The 20,816-nt window shown below is 33.3% G+C and overlaps 1 protein-coding gene across 6 annotated transcripts in view; it reads right to left on the bottom strand.

The window, feature by feature from the left end:
* Window positions 1-20,816, bottom strand: part of ZC3H13 (zinc finger CCCH-type containing 13) — a 91,635-nt gene that overhangs the window by 49,336 nt on the left and 21,483 nt on the right. For all 6 annotated transcript variants that reach the window (XM_063102151.1, XM_063102155.1, XM_063102154.1 and 3 more), the window contains exons 5-6: window positions 6,365-6,473; window positions 362-501 (exon numbers count right to left, since the gene is read on the bottom strand). In XM_063102151.1, the coding sequence (XP_062958221.1) occupies window positions 362-501; window positions 6,365-6,473 (249 nt within the window). The remainder of the gene's footprint in view (window positions 1-361; window positions 502-6,364; window positions 6,474-20,816) is intronic.

A 20,816-nucleotide genomic window follows, 5' to 3' on the forward strand; every position in this document is an offset into this window, starting at 1 on the left:
AATCACAAATTATATTCAAATAAATTGTATCTCTACTCTTTAGAAAAGAAACAAGGCGTTCTAGAAACAGCATAGGCCTGAAACAGACATATGTAAACTCAGATCCCACTCTATATTAGCTGGTGACTCTAGGCAACACAGAGTTAGTTTTGCTCACCTATTCAATAGCAAAAATATTTCCTATTTAATAGATTAATGTGAAGATTAAATGATTAACATATGGAGTAGATGATATACAGTGAGTTGATCAATGTATCTATCAGTATCCTACTGTAATTTAAGATGCAGCAAGCAGCTAAGTTCTCTGATCAATAAAGATGTTGATATTAATAACTAACATTTGTTGCAATAAATAGCATACCTCCTTTTTAATGATAATTTCTTCTCTCTTCTCCATGTTTTCTTGCTCCAACTTCATTAATTCCCTCTGTATCTTCTGACGCTTCATTTCCAATGACAACTCATGAACATAATCATAATTAATATCTCCATTGTCAGAATCTTTAAAATAAAAATTCCATTACTTGTCAGAAACTACCATAATTATCCATACCAAAAGTCACAAAACTTTTTCAATTAATTTTTTATGCAAATTTAAGTGGCAGATTATTTCATTAGAAAAACATACTTTTAAAAGATAAAAGAAATAAATACTGTGATTAAAATTACCATGGTTGCTTTCATTATGAAAAGCCAAATACTTTTAAGGTTTCTGGGTTTCCTGGAAGTGATTTTGAGTTGTCTGGGGCTGGGTTTTTTGTCAGAAGATGGGATTTTAAAAGATACAATTAAGGCACCCAGCTAAATAATCTAAGCATTAAAGATATTAATACCTACAGTATTTCATCCTGCATAAGATGTAATTCATTACCATCTTGATTTTCTTAAAGATTCATTATTAAAGTGAGGCCATATTAGGTGTGCAGCATTGCTTCTATAGTTTTGTCATTTGTCTATCTTTGTTAGACAAATGATTTATATCTAAAATAAAATTAACTAATTTTAACACTTAAGTATACATGAGCTAATTTTTCAAGGATTAATGACATTTTCATCACAAGTGACTTTTACTATTTCCTTAGATCAGAACTGTCCATCTCAATGGATCTGATGCCATGTTTCTAATTCCATTCAAACTTTTCTGATGAAAAGATTATGAAGGTTGGTTAAAAAAGAAAAGAAAGGAATGGTGGTGTGTAGATCTATTTCATTACAATATGTAGAAGTTTCAGTGGCTACTGGTACTGGCACTGGTGTTCAAACCCTCATTTTCATTAGCCATAAATGCCAAGAAGCCGGAAGGAAGGAATTTCATTGACTTTTATCCTAACACATGACCATGACCACGATGGGCCTGACTGATCACGAGCTGAGGTGTTCTCCAGCTACATTTTTAGCACTTTAGATCATTTCTTAACCTGGGGTAAAAAAAATAAAACAAACTAAAAAACAATAAAAATAAATAGCCTTACTTGACTGTTTAAAGCACAGAAAATGAACATCATTGCCAGGTATAGCTCACATACATTAGAATGCCAAGTATTCATTCATGTTTGGAGACTGAGAGCGTAACTATGTATTCATCATCTGTGTGACTAAATGTGATCACTCATCTTATGTTGAAGTATAACGACAATTTCTCAGTAAATATATTAAATAAACTAAAGCATGTTTTTTTAGTCTGAAAGCAATCACTAAATATTAAAAGGGCATATAGTTTTTACTAGATGAAATATTGGAGATACTGAGTTTAATTTAGTAAAATATATTTATCTCAGGTTACTATTTTGTGCTCCACTGAGACACTTTACATGTGAACAATAGGACTCAATAATCTGGTTTGATTATGTTCTTAAACTAAATAAAATTCCATAACCAAATATCCAGGAAAACAAAGGAAGAATAATTAATTGAGAATAATTAACTGTGTTTTTGAAGGTATTATTAATAATGCCTTGCCCACCTAGAAACTGCTATCTGGAAATATCATCAGTACAAAACACATAAAAAATGAGAAGCTGGCTTTCAGTCTTCAACCCCCAACTACTCAGCAAAAGGGAAAAGACCTGAGCAGTTAAAATATATATCAAAGACAGCGTAATATAGCTAATACATTTTGTGCAGAGAAAAAACTCAAGCCTTTACATAGAAAGTACTTATTTGATGCACATCTACTATAATGAAAACTAAGAAGACTTCCTAGTCTATAAGAGATGGACTATAAGGTAAGCACTTGGCAATGGATAGTCACCTAACAACAAAAGGAAAAAGAGAAAGCACGAAATATAGGATGGAAATCTATAAACAAGAGCCTGAAACCAGTTAATAAACTTAGAAAATGTCTTTCATATTTTACAGCATGACTCATATAAATGATTCTAAGTCACTGGAAAAATATTAAATATAATTAGAATAGTGTATTTAACAAGGCAGAGATGTTTAAGAATATATAACAGAAAAATACATGCAACAAATAAGGTTGATATTCTTTATATATATACAATTCTTACTAATCAACAGAAGAATAGGCAAAGGACATGACAAGATAATACAAAAACAGAGAAAGAAATGCAAATGGTATATAAATATGCCTTTTTCATATATTAAGGAGCCATTTTTTCCTAATTATAATATTAATTGTTGGCAAAGGTACAGATAAAGAACATGCTCATTCTCCGGTGGTTAAAATGAAAACCAGTATATCTATCCTGTAAAATAATTTGTCCACATGGGTAAAACATTTATATCCTTTAATATAATAATTTTACTTATAGTAATTTACTGTATGAAAATTATCACAAATACATAAAAAAGTATATGTATAAAGATTAAAGACTATAATCCTTATAGATTTTCCTTTTGTCTTTATGATATACTCTCACTATTAAAGTCAAACAATTCTGAGTACACAAAGTAAAATTCCCCTTATATTCCTCCCACTGCCACCCTCACTCCAATGGTAACACTGCTAACAGTTTAGCGGTGTATGCATAAAACTAAACTTTTATATTTTTCTCTTTAAAATAATGGAACCCAAACTATAAACACTGCCCTATAAACAACATCTTTCCATGTCATACACAGAGTGCAACCATCTTCATTTTAACATCTGCAAAGCATTTCATGACATGAACGTACTATAACATATTTAACCAGACAGAAGCTTTTTTTCAATATTTTGTTGTTATGAACAAGACTTCAATGAATATTTTGAAACCTATCTTGGTTCGTAAGTGCAAATATTTATGACAAATTTCTCAAACAGATTTGCTGGATCAAAAATAAATATGATTTTTATTTTTAATGTCACCAAACTGCATTCCAAAACAGCTTTAACAGCATAAACTTCTACTTGACAACAGTATTTTTCACTCTGCAAAACTGATGGGTAAATTATACCATCTCTTTATTTTCATCAGCATTTCTCTGCAATAAGGTGGAGCATTTATTGGACATTTCTATTTCTTCTGTGAGTTACACAGCCAATATTTTTTTCCTCATTTTTTTTTTAACTGGACTGTCTTTTTCTTACATATTTGTGGAACTCATTATATGTTCATATAGTGTCCTTATAAATGTTTACACATTAAACATGTCAAATATTTTCTTCTAGTCTATCACCTATCTTTAACTTTTGCATTTAATTATAGTGAAATTTCTCATTTAAAAAAAAATTTTTTTTTTTTTTGGCAGCCAGTATGGGAATCCAAACCCTTGACCTTGGTGTTACAACTAACCAACCGCGCTAACTAGCCAGCCCTGAAATTTCTAATTTTTATGTAATCAAATCTTTTGTGGCTTCTGGGTTCTATGCCTTATGTTAAAAGAACATACCCACCTTCAAGATTCCCCAAACATTTTCATACATTTTCTTCTATTACAATGATACTTTTGTTTTTTATGAACAAATATGAGAAATTTAAGGAACCAAATAAAAAAAACACAGACTTGGGAGTGGGCACTGGAAATACAGTAAGCAACTAGATCATGAAAAGTTTTGTAGACACAGAAAGAATCTGTACTTGATCCTGAAGGCAACGGGAAATTAGAGAATTTTAAATAGGAGAATGAAATGGACCAATTTATTCTTTTAAAAGATTACTCTGCAACTCACGAGTGGGAGAAGATACTTGCAAAACATATATCTGATAAAAATCTCATATCCAGAATATATAAAGAACTAGTATAATCCACAAGAAAAAAATAGATAACACAACAGAAGAACAGACAAAAGCTTGGAATAGACAGTTCACAAAGTAGGTACAATGATCAATAAACATGTGAAAAAGTTCTCAACTTCATTAGGGAAACGAAAACTAAAACCACAATAAGGTATCACTACATACTTCTAGAATGGCTAAGATGTAAAAGGCAAACAATAACATGAATAATTGGCATAACCTTTTTTGATTTGGCATTGTCTACTAAAGATAAACACATACATATTCCATGGTCTGGCAATTCCACTTAGAAGCAGCAAAAACTCAAGAGAAATGTGTATATGTTTACCAAAAGATAGGTTTAAGAATATTAACAGTACCTTGGTCATAATAGCCCCAACCCAGAAATTATTATGTTCATCAACACTAGAATGGCTAATTATGGTCTAACCATACAATGAAATACTATATAACAACAGTAATTAATGAACTATAACTATGTGTAATGAATCTTTTAGACATCCTACAAGCAACAGAAGCTAGGCACAAAGAGTATATGCTGTTGACTCCATTTATATAGCTAGAGTTTAATAAACAGACAAAACTAATCAATGGTGCTAGAAATCAGGACAGTAGTGACCTTTGGAAGGTGGGGTAGGGAAGGTGGGGGTGACTGGAAGGGAGCACAGAGGGGCTTAAGGGAAACTAATAATTTTCTATTAATTGATTTGAGTGCTGATTATACATGTGTTCAGTTTGTGAAAATTCAATGAGTTGCATACATAATTGTGCATTCTTCTGAGTGTATATTATATTTTTTGTAAAAAATAACTTAAAAAAGACTTTAGAGAGGAGAATGAATTATGAGTCAAAACTATACACATGAGAGGGGGTTAGGAGGTTATTCTGGTAAAATATATTCACAGGCAATAAACAAATATCTTAAGAATTAGAACATTAGTAGTAAACTAAGAGAAATAGTTGGTTTTGAAAGACATTCAGCAGGTAGAAACGTTAAGAACTCTGTAAATGCCTGGATGGAGGCAATGATGATTCTCAGCTTGTTGGAAACCTGGTAGGAAAATGGTGCTCTTAAGAATTGAAACTCAGATGGACATATCCAGTTGATAAATGCTAAATACTAATCTGGAGCTCAATCTAGAGCTATGTTCTGATGTTCCAGTTACTGGAGAGACATTGAGGGTACTTTTCAAACCTTAGTCTATAAGCATTCAGAGATCATTCTGAAATGTAGTAGTGCATATTTTAAGCTTGCAGGTTCTCAGTTCTCTGCCACAAAAACTCAACTTGGCCACTGTAGCTCAAAAAAAGCCACAGACAACATGTGACCACATGCATAGTAGTGTTCCAATAAAACATTATTTGCAAAAGCAGGTGACTGGCACATGAACTGTAGTTTTCTAACCCATGATCTAAGTTTTTAGCTTACCGCTAAGACAGTTGCTTAAATTCTTAAACTCTTTATAATTTTATCTTCTGTAAGTATAGTAACAAAGCTATTGAGGTAATAAGATAATTATAGCAAGCTGTTCAGCACACCTAATGAATTCAACAAATGGAAGTTCCTTTTCTCTGTATTTGGTAGTGTGAGGTTATAGTGCTCACCTTCCAGAACATCAAAGAAATAGAGAAGAGACAATATTCAAGGTGTGGAAAATAAATGCTTATTTGTTAAGACAATGATTCTAAGATTATTTTGCTAACTTTTCATAAAGAAATACCTGGTTTCAACTATCATCTTATCTCAATTTCTTCTGAAAGATGAAAGGCAACAATTTCTTGGAAATAATTTTCCCAGGTTCTTAAGATTTAAAAATCTTACTTTTAATATTTTATGTAAAACAACAAACAAATTTAGATTAAATTTTTTAACCTGAGAATTGAGGAATTTAAACATTTAGAAATGTAATAAAACCTCAAAGGACTGTGATGCTGCACTGTAAAGTTCTAGAGGGAAAAAAAGAGTGGGAAAGATGACATATGCAGAACAAACTGTCTTCTCTGCCTTTATACTGCTATTATATACCAGTTTCTGCCTTATAACTCAGTAAAATAGAAACAGGTCAATAAGATGGTTTTGAAAAATAGGGAGATCACGGTTGAAAGATATTTTAAAGCCCACAAAAAGTCTACAAAGTGAAAAATCTACTCTTGACTATATAAGCAAAGATTTTGAGACTCACCATCTCTATTAGTTTCCCATTCTACATTTTCTTCTTCACTTTCTGGAGTTCTTTCTTTAGTGATTTTTATGTCTTCCTTCTCCCTATGTCGCCCTCTTGAAGATTCTTTCTAAAAAGTACATACATACATACACATAGATTACTATCTTTTTAAAAACGGTATGAGATAGTTATTGTAATACAGAACATTTTAATTTTATTTGTCTCATCAAAATCAGTTTTATAAATAGTTACTTATTCACTAAGTAGAGAAAGTGACAAGTTCTAAGGAAGTACCCCAATGAAAAGACTATATCTATTTTACTTTATAACAGCAACTTGGTAAATGTAAGTAGTAGCTAAAATTTAAAAATCTACAATGCAAGCCTAATACTTTAATCAGCATTTTGATATTGTACTATATACTAAGTTTCTGTGTGAAAATCACTGGGGAAAAGACAATTTAAAAAGGATAATACACATGGAAGGATTTGTAAGTGATCATATTTTAAAATGACTAAAAAAAGGCTAAACCATTCAGAGTAGATTCTCAAAAATAATTGATCTAAGACTTGTCATACACTAAAACAATTGCCACTTCCCTACACAGGTAAGGATAAATCCAAACTCATTAAATAATTTTATAAAGGCTGTAAAAAAGAGATATTACCTATGTTGATGAAACCAAATGGTAGCTAAAATAGTAAATTAGTCTTTAACACTTCAGCTAAAAAAAAAAAAAGTTTTACGTTTTATTCCAGGTATAACAATAGCCCATGTGCTAAACAGGATGACAGACCACATTTTAACAGGTGGTGAGAAAATAAACAATGTCATACAATTGCTATCTTCTTACCACAGTGAAATTCTTGCTTTTATTAACACTCTAAATATTGACTAGGAGAGACAATGACACATTTTGTTCTGAGCATTATCAGTCAAAAGATCTGGCCGCTTAAAACACAAAAATTAATTTCTCTTGAAGTATTCTTTTTGAAAAACTCCAGTATATATTATTATAATTGTCCCTAAATTTTACATAGTTAGGTATAAAAGTCATGTTATAAGAATTACTTGCAAAATGACATATATGGCTGCCAGTAAGACAGAGGCTGATAAAAATCATTAAAAGATTATATGAGAGTAAAACCTGCCATGAAAAAATGGTAAATGGTCAAGAAAAAAGAAATGGGCTTCTATTTGTATAGAAGACAAAACAAAAAAAAGAACACAATCTACTTTTATTCTTAAAATGTATTCTGTGAAACACCAATGAAGAACTATTCTATATCCCACGCAACTTCTGAATGTTCTGTGGATTAAACCCACTATGAATATACATTAGTGCATAACTATACCAAAAACATTTTATAGGAAGTTATTTCCAATTATTGAATAACATACTCTGTGCTTTTTGCCTACTTAAAATATCATGCAATATCCAATTACAAATTTAGTTGAAAAGGGTTTCAGAGCAGTACTGTTGGTACTTCAAAATAAACAAAATAATCTGTAAATGTTACACAGATTACTTTTACCAGATTTAGAAACAGAAATTTAATAATCAATAAATTTTGTTAATAATAATTTATGTAAACATTTCATATTTATTGTATATATTGAAATTATGTAAATTTTTAGTTGTCCATGTTTTTAAAATATGACTATGACACTGCCCCTAGAGATAATATACAACTTCTTTTACTAAGTACTTGAGAAAGAATGCAGGTTTCATTACGTGGTGGAATTTCAAGTTAGGAGATATGTTTTTTCTAATACTTTGTAATTATCCAACCTAAAATCATAATGTAGGAAATTATATTGATAACTTATTAAAGACAGCCCAGCTCATTTAAAAGAATATCATATTTTCTCATTTTCTCCACTTCAACATTGTATAACTTGTTTAGGCTTGTTATTCCTTTATCAAATAAAGTTATTTCTCCCTTTCTCTTATATCCAAATAAATAGGGTCTGATACTACTTGTCCCGTTTAGTGTAGTATGATTTGCTCTTTCAATTTTCTGTATTTCTAGAATGGCTAAATCCAAACATATTAATTAGAAGTGTAACCTTTTGATTACCTTATTATGTATTCTAAATTAGTCATCCTGGAACATATTCATGTTGAAATACTTGTTAAAGAACCACAATATTTCAGCCAAAACCCTTGGGACCAAATATTTTAAGAATTTAGAATTTTTTGGAGTTTCAAAGCATATTAAGCAACAATGCTAGTAGAGTCTGAGGCACCAGCTTGTGATCTAACATACCAGTATTTTTGCAGCAAAGCATAGAAATTCACCAATTGGGTAAAGAGTATCATCGGATTCATTTCAATTAAGATCAAGTTTTGCTGCCAAATAAATCCGTGCCTAACTTAAAAAGCGTTTGGTTTTAAGTTTCTTGGATTTTGGAAATGCAATAAATGACTGTGGACTTGCTTTAAATTCATTTTATTTCTACTTTACATTATATCATATTTCTTACATATGTAGGCAGATTATGTTCATTATGAGTTTTATTTTTAGATAGTAAAGAATCATTACAAAGAATTTGAAATAAAAGGAAATGATTAGGCTAACAGAGTTGAAAACCAATATCATAAGTGGACTGGTATCTAGAATAATAAAATCTTAGTAGTTAAGTTATAATTTTCAGTTATAATTATCAGAAAATTCTTTTCTTATACTGATCACGTCTTTCTTATAACTCCCCAGAATTTTTGACTGAGACTAGTTCCGACCTCTGGAATTGCACAAAACAAATGTAATACTTGTTCACATGAAAACCCTTTAAGTATCTGAACACTGCTATTAAATCTCTTCAATACCTTCTTATACCAAACCAAAGGCAAAGGACATCCAATATGTTTATCATATATTCACATTTCATGATTTTCACACTTATCACTCTGTCACCTTCTCTGGGCATACGAATCTGCCAATGTGCTTCAATAAAACATGATACCCTGAATTAATCTAGTCTTGCCAGAGCAGTATACAGCATATAGTTTCTACCTCTTCTAATATAGAATTGAAATTATACTTGTTATAATGAAGTCTAACTTGTTTTTAGGAGAAAGGAGTTTTGGTGGAGCTTCAACAAAGAAACCATAATCTTATAAACTATACAGATTTAAACTACAATCCCACGTGAAATGAAGTCCATAAATAGGGTAAACGTCAGGAATAGGTGATTTAGTAACACAGTGAAATCATCAAAAACCAAATTTCCTCTTTTTTTCTCACAGCTCTGCTATTCCTAATGTTGACTGCACATTAAGACCTTTCTTTTACCCTAATAAGAAGCAATCTAGGTTCCCTCAATGTACCTCACCCCCAAGCACAAAATAAGAATTCTTTCCTTCAGTTTGACTAGACCAACTGCAGTCACGTGGCCACCTCTGAATCAATAATTGCCATGAAGGTCATGGCCATGGGCTAAATGGCTTAGGCCCAGTTCCTGAATCAACTGGATTAGCAAAGGGGAATGGGACTACTATGACTGAATTTAATTATGGCCCACTGTGAAAGTGGGTTAATTCCCCATCCACAATGCTGATAAAGAATGAAAAAGTGGTGGAACAGGTTCTGGGGAGTCGAAAGCAATTTACACTACACTTCATACAACACTTCACCTCTTTATGGTACAATGTCACACTTCTGATAACTTCATAGGTCATAACAAATTTTCCAACCTAGTAAATGTTTTCTTCTTTACCATGTGCATTTCAGACCCTCCTTCTGAGATCATTTTCCATCTTCCTTACGTATATCTTTTTAGCCATTCTCCACTTAGTGAAGGTCTGCTGGTAGTCAACATCCTCAATTTTATCTGAAAAAGTCTTTATCTTCATTCTTGAAAAACAGTTTTGCTGGGTACATAAGTCTGGGTTGAAAGATTTATCTCAATACTTTGGAAATATTATTCCACTGTCTTTTTTGGCTTCGATTGTTTGTTACTGATGTTGTCGTCCTGTTGCTCCCTTGTAGGAGGATTTGTCTTTTTTCCTTTGGATATTTCTGATATTTTCTTTATGTTTCTGGTGTTTTGCAGTTTCATTACAATATTCTACTTGAAGTGTATTGTGCTTCCCGCATGTACAGATTTATCTCACCGATTATAGAAAATTCACAGCCACTATTTCTTCAAATGTTGCCTTTCCCACATTCTTCCCCCCACCCCGTCCCAGGATTCTAATTAGATTATTTTCTACATATTTCCTCCACATTTTAAAACCTCTTCAATATTTTCTATAACCTGTCTTTATGTGCTAAATTCTGGATAATTTCCTCAGCTCATAACCATTGTCAGAACAAATCACCCTACTTCATACTAGGGCAATTAACACTTGTATCTAAAATCAAATCTATGTTTATAACTAACACAAGTTCTTGCTTCTTATATAATCTCATCTCCTACATTGGATTTCCTTACGTCTTTCCAACATTACATGGAGAAACTTCCCTTTAGGATAATAGATAAAAAATTATCCTAGAACATTTAATCAAAGAATGACTCAATTATTTGTATACCAATAAAGCTCTAACCTTTTACTAATATTAATTTTAAAACATGTATATGAATTTAGCCATTATTAGCCTAAAGCTGTTATCATTCATAATAAAAATCCCCTATTTATTATATCGAAGAATACAGTATTGCAAGATTTTAAACACTCAACGCTTTACACAAGACTAAACCCTCCAACCACCCTTATATTTTCAAAGAATAATGCTTCCAAATTCTACTGCCCTAGAAATATACTTAGTTTCATAGACTACTAACATTATCAGCAAATTCCTGAATTTTCTTTCAGCTGCACAGGAATTGCAGTTAATATTAACCCCATTTTTCTTTTCTGTCATTTACTGCCACACATTATATCAAACCATTAATAATTTTTAAAACATTATTTAAAAAAAAGATTAAGGTTCTCACCTTAATGTTTTCAAAACTTTACAAATGGACATGTGTGATTAAGGCTGAAAACTTTAAATAGTAATAATCAAATAAAATGGCTCATTATTGTTTTTTGGCCTGAACATTAGCCCAACAGCTTTCTTGGTCTACAGCTTTAGAATAGATCTACTCTGAAATTTTGAAATTATTCACAAATCTGCAATTTCAGATTCTTCCAATATTATACAAATGTCGACAGTAGAGAAATTTGGTCCTACAATTATGAAATTGTAGTTTATTTTGTTTATACTTTACTAAAGAAAAATACCCAAATAGGATTATCAGAGATTTTCTTTATGAAGTGGTCACAAAAATTATATTAGCTTGTCTGAGAATAATCAGAGCCACAAATAAACAAATTCAAACTATAAACTTCAATAAAGATTAAACAGATAACCAAAATAAAGTCATTTCTAAATATTGCATTTAAAAAAATTACAATGAAGGCTGGCCAGTTAGCTCACTTGATTGGAGCATGGTATTGATAACACCAAAGTCAAGGGTTCAGACCCCTTACTGGCCAGCTCTCAAAAAGGAAAAAAAAATCGCAATGAAAAGAAAAGTTATTAATATCTCTGTATCTATGTATCCAATGATACATCAGTGAAAAGCAGACACGATAAAAGATGGAGAACTAGACAGAAACATATCACTGAGATACTTTAACATACTACTCTCACACCAAAATAGATCAAGTGGACAAAGATTTTAAAAATATAGGAGACCTAAATTACAGATGTGTTATATATATATTTATAGAACCTGAACACCAAAAAATAAGTTTTTAAAAAAATACACATGGAAAATTCAGAAAAACTGACCATGTCTTAGGCTACAAAGAAAATCTCATCGAATTCAAAAAAGTAGAAATATGAAGAACATAACATAGAAGTTACTTTTTAAAAATCAAAAGAACACACAAAAAACCGAACAAAAGGCTCTTCAAGCTGAAAATTTAAAAATAGCCATTAAACAATTCTTAGATTATAGCTGAAATCCAAATCTAAACAGGAGAATTTCTTGAAAATAATGATAATAAAAACGTGACATATGATATCCATAGGATTCAGCTATAACAATTGTCAGAAGAAATTTTATAGCATTAAATACTAGTATAAAAATGAAAATAAATAAATGCTCAACAAATTCAACAGAGAAAAAGAATACAGCAAACCAAAGAAGGAATTAATAAAGAAAAAAACAAATAAATGTTAGAAAACACAAAGGATCCAATCTATAAATATAAAAGCTGATTGTTTAAAAATAAACCACTGCCTAACCTACTCAAGAAAAAAGAGAGAAAGTACAAATTCAAAATCAGAAATGATTAAAAGAAAATATCCATTAGAACAGAGAAAAATAAAGAAAAACATGAGATTTCTCTACACAACTCTATGCAAACAAGCTTGGAAACCTAGATGAAATAGATATAAATTCCAAAATTTTGCCCAAACTAAGTTTAATGGAGTCAAAAGTCTACATGGATTTCCACAGAAAAAAGTAAAGCAGTTAAAGAACTCTGTCATAAACTACAACTGGACCCAGTGGGTTTCACAGGAGAATTCTACCAAACCTTTAAAGTAGAGAAAATCCAATATAATTTAAGATATTCCAGAGCAAAGAACTAGGAATATTTTATTATAAGGTACTTGCACTACAGGTGAAGCAGTATAGTGTTATTTCAAAGTGTACTTGGATTACTTGTAACTGTACATTCCAAAGTCTAGGATAATCACCAAAAAGAGTAAAAAATAAATAAATAAATAAAGTATAATCGATACAGTAAAAAAGGAGAGAAAAAGTAATCACATAAAATGCTCAATTAAAACCACAAAAGGCAGAAAAAGAATGAAAAACAAAAATAGGAGCAAAGAACAATGGCATTGAATAGAAAACAGTAACAAATATAGTAGGTATTAATTCAACTATATCAACAATCACTTTAAACGTCAATGGTCTAAACACACCAATTAAAACAGAGATTGTCAGAGTACATCAAAAAATAAGGCCCAACTATATGCTGTCTACAAAAACCCACATATAAAGACATAAACAGATTAAAAGAAAAGGAATGGAAAAAGATATGTCATGCTAACACTCATCGAAAGAGAGTAAGAGTAGCTTTATTAGTCCATTTTGTGTTGCTATAAAAAAATACATGGAACTGGGTAATTTATAAAGAAAATGAAGTTTATTTGCTTACAGTTTCTGAAGCTGGGAAGTACAAAGTCCATCCGGTGGAGGCAACAGTGACCCAGAGATCTCACATTGCAAGATAGTGGAAGCAAAGAGCAGAGAGAGAGACAGACTCTCCTCTTCTTTTAAAACCCTCAGAACCATGCCCCTGACCACCATTTTTAATCCATTCCCTCCTGCATGGTCCTATAATCCAAACACCACCTCAAGACTCCACCTTTCAATTACCATAATAGGATTTCCCACCCTCTTAACAGACACAGTGGGGGCTAAGTTTCTAAGACATAAAATTTGGGGCACACAATTCAAGCTTCATTGAGTTTTGGGGGGACATAATTCAATCCACTACATTCCTCCCCTGGCCCCCCCAAAACTCATGTCCTTTTCTCATGCAAATACATTCATTTCATCCCCAGAGTCTTAACTTGTTTCAACTCAAGAGTCCAAAGTTCAAAGGCCCATCTGTGAAATCAATACAAGTTATCTACTTCCAAGATACAATGGTGGGACAAACATAGGGTACATATTCAGATTCCAAAAGGGAGAAATAGGCCAGAAGAAAGGAGTAACAGATCCCAAACAAGTCAGAAACCCAGCAAGGCAGGCATTAAATCTCAAAACTGGTGAATGCGGTACCTTGACTCCATGTTCCACCTCCTCTGCATGCTGGTGTGGAGGTTGGGTCCCCAAGTCCTTGGGCAGCCCCGCTCCTACGGCTTTTCCGGTTGCAGGCCACTTTTCAGCCCTCCCAGGCTGGGGTCCCACTCTGGTAGCTCCACAGGTCTAGGGTCTCCATGGCAGTCCTGCTCCCATGGCTCTATTAGGCATGGCGCTGATGGGGTTTTTCTGCTGCAACTCTGACCCCACGTTTCCTCTCGGCATTGCTCTAGCGAAGGTTGTCTGCTGTGAATCTGCCACTGCGACAGATCTCTTCCTGGGCTCCCAGACTTTTCCACACATCCTTTGAAATCTGAGTGGAGGCTCCCAAGCCTTCTGAGCTCTGGCATTCTGTGAGCCTGCAGACCTAACACCACGTGGACTCTGCCAAGGCTTCCAGCTTGTATATTCCCAAGCTGCCAGTCCAGCCACATCTGGGGCCAATTTAGCCAGAAGCAACCAAAGCAGCGGGGGTGCTGGTGTGTGGAGCAGCTTCCCGAGGTGGTCTTGGGCGGTGAGCCAGTGGAGGGCTCCTCAAGCCTGTTCCCTAAGACCATTCTGTCTCCCTAGGCCTTTGGGCCTGAAATAGAAGGGCTGGTCCCAGAGGCTTCTGCAATGCCTTCAGGGCCTTTCTCCCCTTCTCTTGATAATCCCTTTCCTTTGTACTAATCTTCTTAGCTAATAATGGTCACTGGGCTGCACCATTGCATGCTGTCTTCTTTTCTACCACATGGCCAGGCTGAAAATTCTCCAATTTTTTGCACTCTGCTTCCCTTTTAAATTCTGGCTTGATGTCGTGCTTTGCCACCATAACTCAGCATAAGCTTTTACAAGTAGCCATGTAGCTTCATGCAGCTTCCTTAATGCTTTGCGGCTAACAAATTTTGTCTGCCAAGTACTCTGGTTCACAACTCCAATGCTGCAACTTCCACAAATTCCTAGGGCATGGACACAATGCATCCAACTTGCTTGCCAGTTCACAGCAAGGGTGATCTTTGCCCCAGTTTCTGATAAACTCCTTATTTCTATCTGAGACCTCCTTAGAAGGGTCTTTACAGTTCACATTTCTATCAGCATTCTGCTAGCCACCACATAAACAGTCTCTAAGACACTTCGAACTTTCCCTTGCCTTTTTGTCTTCTTCTGAGTCCTCCAAACTCCTCCAACCTTTGCCTAACACCCAGTTCCAAAGCCGCTTCCACATTTTCAAGTATCTCTTATAACCAACACCCTACTCCCACGGTGGGGGCTAGGTTTCTAAGACATAAAACTTGGGGGACACAATTCAAGCTTCAATGAGTTTTGGGAGGACATAATTCAATCTACTACAGTAGCTCTATTAATTTCAGACAGAGCAAACTCCAGAGAGAGAAAAGTTATTAGAAACAGAGTGGGGCACTGCATAATGATACAAGAGTCAATTCCCCAAGATATATAATACACAACAATCCTTAATGTGAATATGCCTAGCAACAGAGTATCAAAATACATAAAGAAAAACTGATAGAACCACAAGGAGAACAGATGAATCCACCATTATAGTTGGAAACTTCAACATGCTTCTATCAGAAATGGACAGGTCTAACAGGCAGAAAATAAGTAAGGACACAGTTGAACTCAACAGCACCATCAATCACCTTGATATAACTGACATCTATATACCACTTCAATCAGCAGAAGCAGAATACACATTCTTCTCAAGTTCACACACAACATTCACCAAGAAAAATCATATTCTGAGCAATAAAACATACCTAACAAATTTTAAAAAACAGAAATCATACAATGCCTTCCACACTACAATAAAATTATACTAAAAATCAGCAACAGAAAAATAGCTGGAAAATCCCCAAATGCTTGCAGATTAAACAACACAATTCTAATAAGCACATGGATCAAAGAAGAAATCTCAAGAGAAATTTTAAAATACTATGAACTAAATGAAAATGAAAAAACAACTTATCAAAACTTGTTGCAGCGAAGGCAGTGTTTAAAGAGAAATTTATAGAACTGAATACATATGTTAGAAAAGATCAAAATCAATAATCTAAGCTTCCACTTTAGAAAACTAGAAAACTATAAGAGCAAATTAAATCCAAAGAAGAAATTTTTTAAAAAATTAGAATAAAAAATGTCAATGAAATTAAAAACAGGAAATCAACAGAGAAAAATCAATGAAACCAAAAACTGGTTCTTAAAAAAATCAATAAAATTGATAAGCCTTTAGCCAGGCTAAGAAAAAACTAATAACCTTTGAGAACAGAAAGCATTACATCCAGATGGGTTCACTGGTAAAAAAAAAAATAATAATAATAAAGGTGTAAATTATTACTTTCAGAAACAAATGTGGGGACATCACTACAGTCCTCAAGGACATCCAAAGAATAAGAAAGGAATACTAAGAACAACTCTATGTCCACAAATTTGATAACGTAGATGAAACGGACCATTCCTTGAAAGACACTATCTGACAAAACTCAAACAAGGAGAAATATACAATCTGAATAGACCTATATCTATCAAAAAAACTGAATCAATAATTAATAACCTGTGAAAACAGAAAGCACCAGATCCAGATGGGTTCACTGGTAAATTCTGCCAAACATGTAAGGAAGAAATTATATCAATTCTCTATGATCTCTCCCAGTAATAAAAGAAATGGAATACATCCTAACTCATTCTATGGTGCCAACACTACCCTAATACTAAAACCAAATAAAGATATTATAAGAAACTACAGACCAATATCTCTCATGAACATAAAGAGCAAAAATCATCAAAAATATTAGCAAATCAACAGGTAACTATGTGAGATGATGGATATGTAAATTTGCTTGACTGCAATAATCATTACACTACGTATATTTATATCAAAATATCATGTTATACCTTAAATAGTTATAATAAATAAAAGAAAAAAGTCAAACTAAAAGAAACTATGTTAGCAAATAGAATCCAACAATGTATAAAAAGAATATGCCACAACCAAGTAGAATTTATCCCAGGTATGCCAGTCTGGCTGAACATTCAAAAATCAATTAGTGCAATCCACTACACTGACAGGTTAACAAAGAAAAATCACATTATTATATCAATAGTTATAGAAAAAGCATCTGATAAAATACAACATCCATCCATGATAAAAAAAAAAAAGCAAAAATACCCCCCCCCAAAACCCTAGTAAACTAGAAATAGAGGTAAACTTTCTTAATTTGACAAAAGTTGTCTACAAAAAACCTATAGCTAAAATTACACCTAATGGTGAGAAACTAGATTTCCTGCTAACATCAGGAACAGGGCAAGGATGTCTCCTCTCATCACTCCTTTTCAACATCATACTGGAATTCCTACCTAATGCACTGAGACAAAAAAATGAAAATAAAAAGTATACAGACTAGGCAGGAAGGAATAAAGGTTTCTTTGTTCACAAATGACATAACTGTCTATGCTGAAACTCTGAAAGAACTGACAAAAAAACCTCTTGGGAGAGCACAGCAGGGGGTCTAGGCAGGAGCTGAGGGCAGCCCCCTCCACCTAGAAGCAGATGAGAAGCAGAGTACATTCAGGGTTGCTCCTAAACAGGAGCTGAGGGCAGCATCCCCTGCCTGAAAGCAGGCAAGGAGCAGATCAAGCCTGGGGTCCTAGGCAGGAGCCGAGGGCAACATTCCCTGCCTGAAAGCAGGCAAGGAGCACAACAAAAACACCACTTCTGTGTGGGTGGCCCACCACAGCCACTGCCACAACCACAGCTGCTACAAAAGCAGCTCAACACCACAGCGTAGCCACAGCTACTGTGCAGGTGGCGCACCAGACACTCAACTGTACTGACACAAGGAGAGTCACCAGAAGACACTGGAAAAAGAAGAGGATACCTCTCTCCTCAAAGTCCACTTCAGAGTAATAGAAGAAGCAACTGCTCTAACAGATAACCAGACATCAATGCAGAGATACTAGAAATACAAAAACCGAGGAAAACATGACACCACCAAAAGCATACAGTAATTCTCAGTGACCAGACCCTATAGAGCAAGAAACCCTTGGAGTAACTGAAAAGGAATTCTGAGCAACAATCTTAAGGAAACTCACTGAGATACGTGAACACTCAGTTAGACAACATAATGAAATGAGAAAAAAAGATCCAGGACACGAAGGAAAATTACAGAGTTTAATACCTTAAAAAAGAATGTGGCAGAACTTATGAAACTGAAAGATTCTCCCCACAAAATAAAAAACACAACCAATAGCTTAAGTAGCAGGCTAGAACAAACAGAAGAAAGAAGTTCTGATATTGAAGATAGTCTTTTGGAAATAACCCAGGCAGACAAAAAAAAAAAAACAACCAATTTTTAAAAATGAAGAAAATCTAAAAGAGCTAGCAGACAATCTTAAGCACACAAACATTCAAATCATGGGTGTTTCAGATGGGGAGGAGAAAGGAAAAGGCATGCAAAATCTATCCAACGAAATGATAACAGAAAATTTCTCAGCTATAGGGAAAGACACAAATATTCAGATCCAGGAGGCTCAAAGATCCTCAAACAGATTCAATCCAAAAATATCCTCTCCAAGACACATTATAGTCACACTGGCACTGCTCAAAGACAAAGAGAGAATCTTAAAAGCAGTGAGAAAACTCTCAAATCATCTGTAAGAGAGACCCTATCAGACTAACAGCAGATTTCTCAACAGAAACTCTACAGACCAGAAGAAAATGGAATGATATATTCAAAATACTAAAAGAAAAAAACTACCAGCCAAGAATACTATATTCAGCAAGGCTATATCCTTCAGAAATGAGGGAAAAGTAGTGTATTTTCCAGACAAATAAAAGATGCAGGAATTCACCACCACACAAGTGGCCCTACAAGAAATCATCAAGGGAGTCCTGTGTCTGGAATCTGAAAAACAATAATCACTACTATGAATACATAAGAAAAAACAAAACCCACTGGTAGAACAAAAATACAAGCGAGAAATACAAAGAAACTAAATCTTACCATCATCTAAAGCCATAGTGACAATATAATAATGCACTTACTATATTTCTGATTTTAGTAACTGCAGCCTTTTTTTTTTTCTTGGCCAGTCTAGATAAGAGTCTGCAAATTTTGTGAATCTTTTTAAAGAATCCTTTTGATTTTGCTGTTTTCTCTATTGTTTTTAAATTCCCTATTTCATATATTTCTGTTGTAATTGTTGTTATTTCCTACTTATATTTGCTTTTGGTTTAGTTTGTTCTACTTTTTCTATTTTCTTAAGGTACAAATTTACATTACTGATTTGAGATTTTTCTTCTTTTTAATATAAACATTTACAAGTATAAATTTTCCTCTAAGTACTGCATGAGCCCTGATTCTTATAAACTTTGATATGTTGCACTTTGATCTTTATTTCAAAGTACTCTAAAATATCCCTGTCATTTTTCTTTTTACCCATTGTTTATTTAGGAGAGTATTGTTTAATTTCCACACATTTGTGAATTTTCTAAATTTCCTTGTTACTGTGATGAAAGAACATATTTTCTATGATCTTAGTCTTTTGAATGTATTATGACTTGTTCTATGGCCAAAAATTTTTTTAGAAATTAAAAAAAATAATAATTTATTTTTTTAAAAAACTCCCCTTAGAATTAATAAGTGATTACAGCAAGGTTGTAAAATACAAGATTAACATAAAAAAAAAATCACTTTCCTACATACCAGCAATAAACAAGTGGAATTTGAAATTAAAAACAGAAATACCATTTACATTAGCACCTCAAAAAGTGAAATACTTAAGGATAAACGTAACAAAATATGAACAAGATCTATACAAGGAAAATTACAAAACTGACGAAATTCAAAAAGAACTAAATGAATGGAGAGACATTCCATGCCTATTCATAGGAATACTCCATACAGTCATGATGTCAGTTCTTCACACATTGGTCTACAGATTAAACGCAATCCACATCAAAAGCCCAGCAAGTAACTCTGTAGATATTGACGAACTGATTCTAAAGTTTATATGGAGACCCAGAATAGCCAGCACAACACTGAAGGGGAAGGACAAATTTGGAGGACTGACACTACCCAACTTCAAGATTTAACTATAAAGCTACAGTAATCAAAACAGTGTGGTACTGGCATAAGAATGGACATATAGATCAGTGGAACAGAATAGAGAGCCCAGAAATAGCCCATACTAATACAGTCAACTGATCTTTGACAAAGGAACAAAGATAATTCAGTGGAGAAAGGACAGCCTTTTCAACAAATGGTGTAGGAAAAATTTGACATCCTCATGCAAAAAAATTAATCTACATGCAGACCTTATATCCCTCACAAAACTTAATTCAAAGTGAATCATATACCTAAATGTAAAACGCAAAACTATGAAACTCCCAGGAGATAATATAGGAGAATATCTAGATTACTTTCGGTAGGGCAATGACATTTTAGGTACAATATCAACGGCACACCCACAAAGGAAATAACTGATAAGCTGGACCTCATTAAAATTAAAACCTCCACTCTGCAAAAGACACTATTAAGAGAATGAAAAGACAAGCCACAGACTGGGCAAAAAAATTTGCAGAAGACATATCAAATAAAGAACCGTTGTCCAAAATATACAAAGAACTCTTAAAACTCAACAATAAGAAACAACCCAATTT

The sequence above is a fragment of the Cynocephalus volans genome, chromosome 7, assembly GCF_027409185.1.
Source record: "Cynocephalus volans isolate mCynVol1 chromosome 7, mCynVol1.pri, whole genome shotgun sequence".
NCBI lineage: Eukaryota > Metazoa > Chordata > Mammalia > Dermoptera > Cynocephalidae > Cynocephalus > Cynocephalus volans.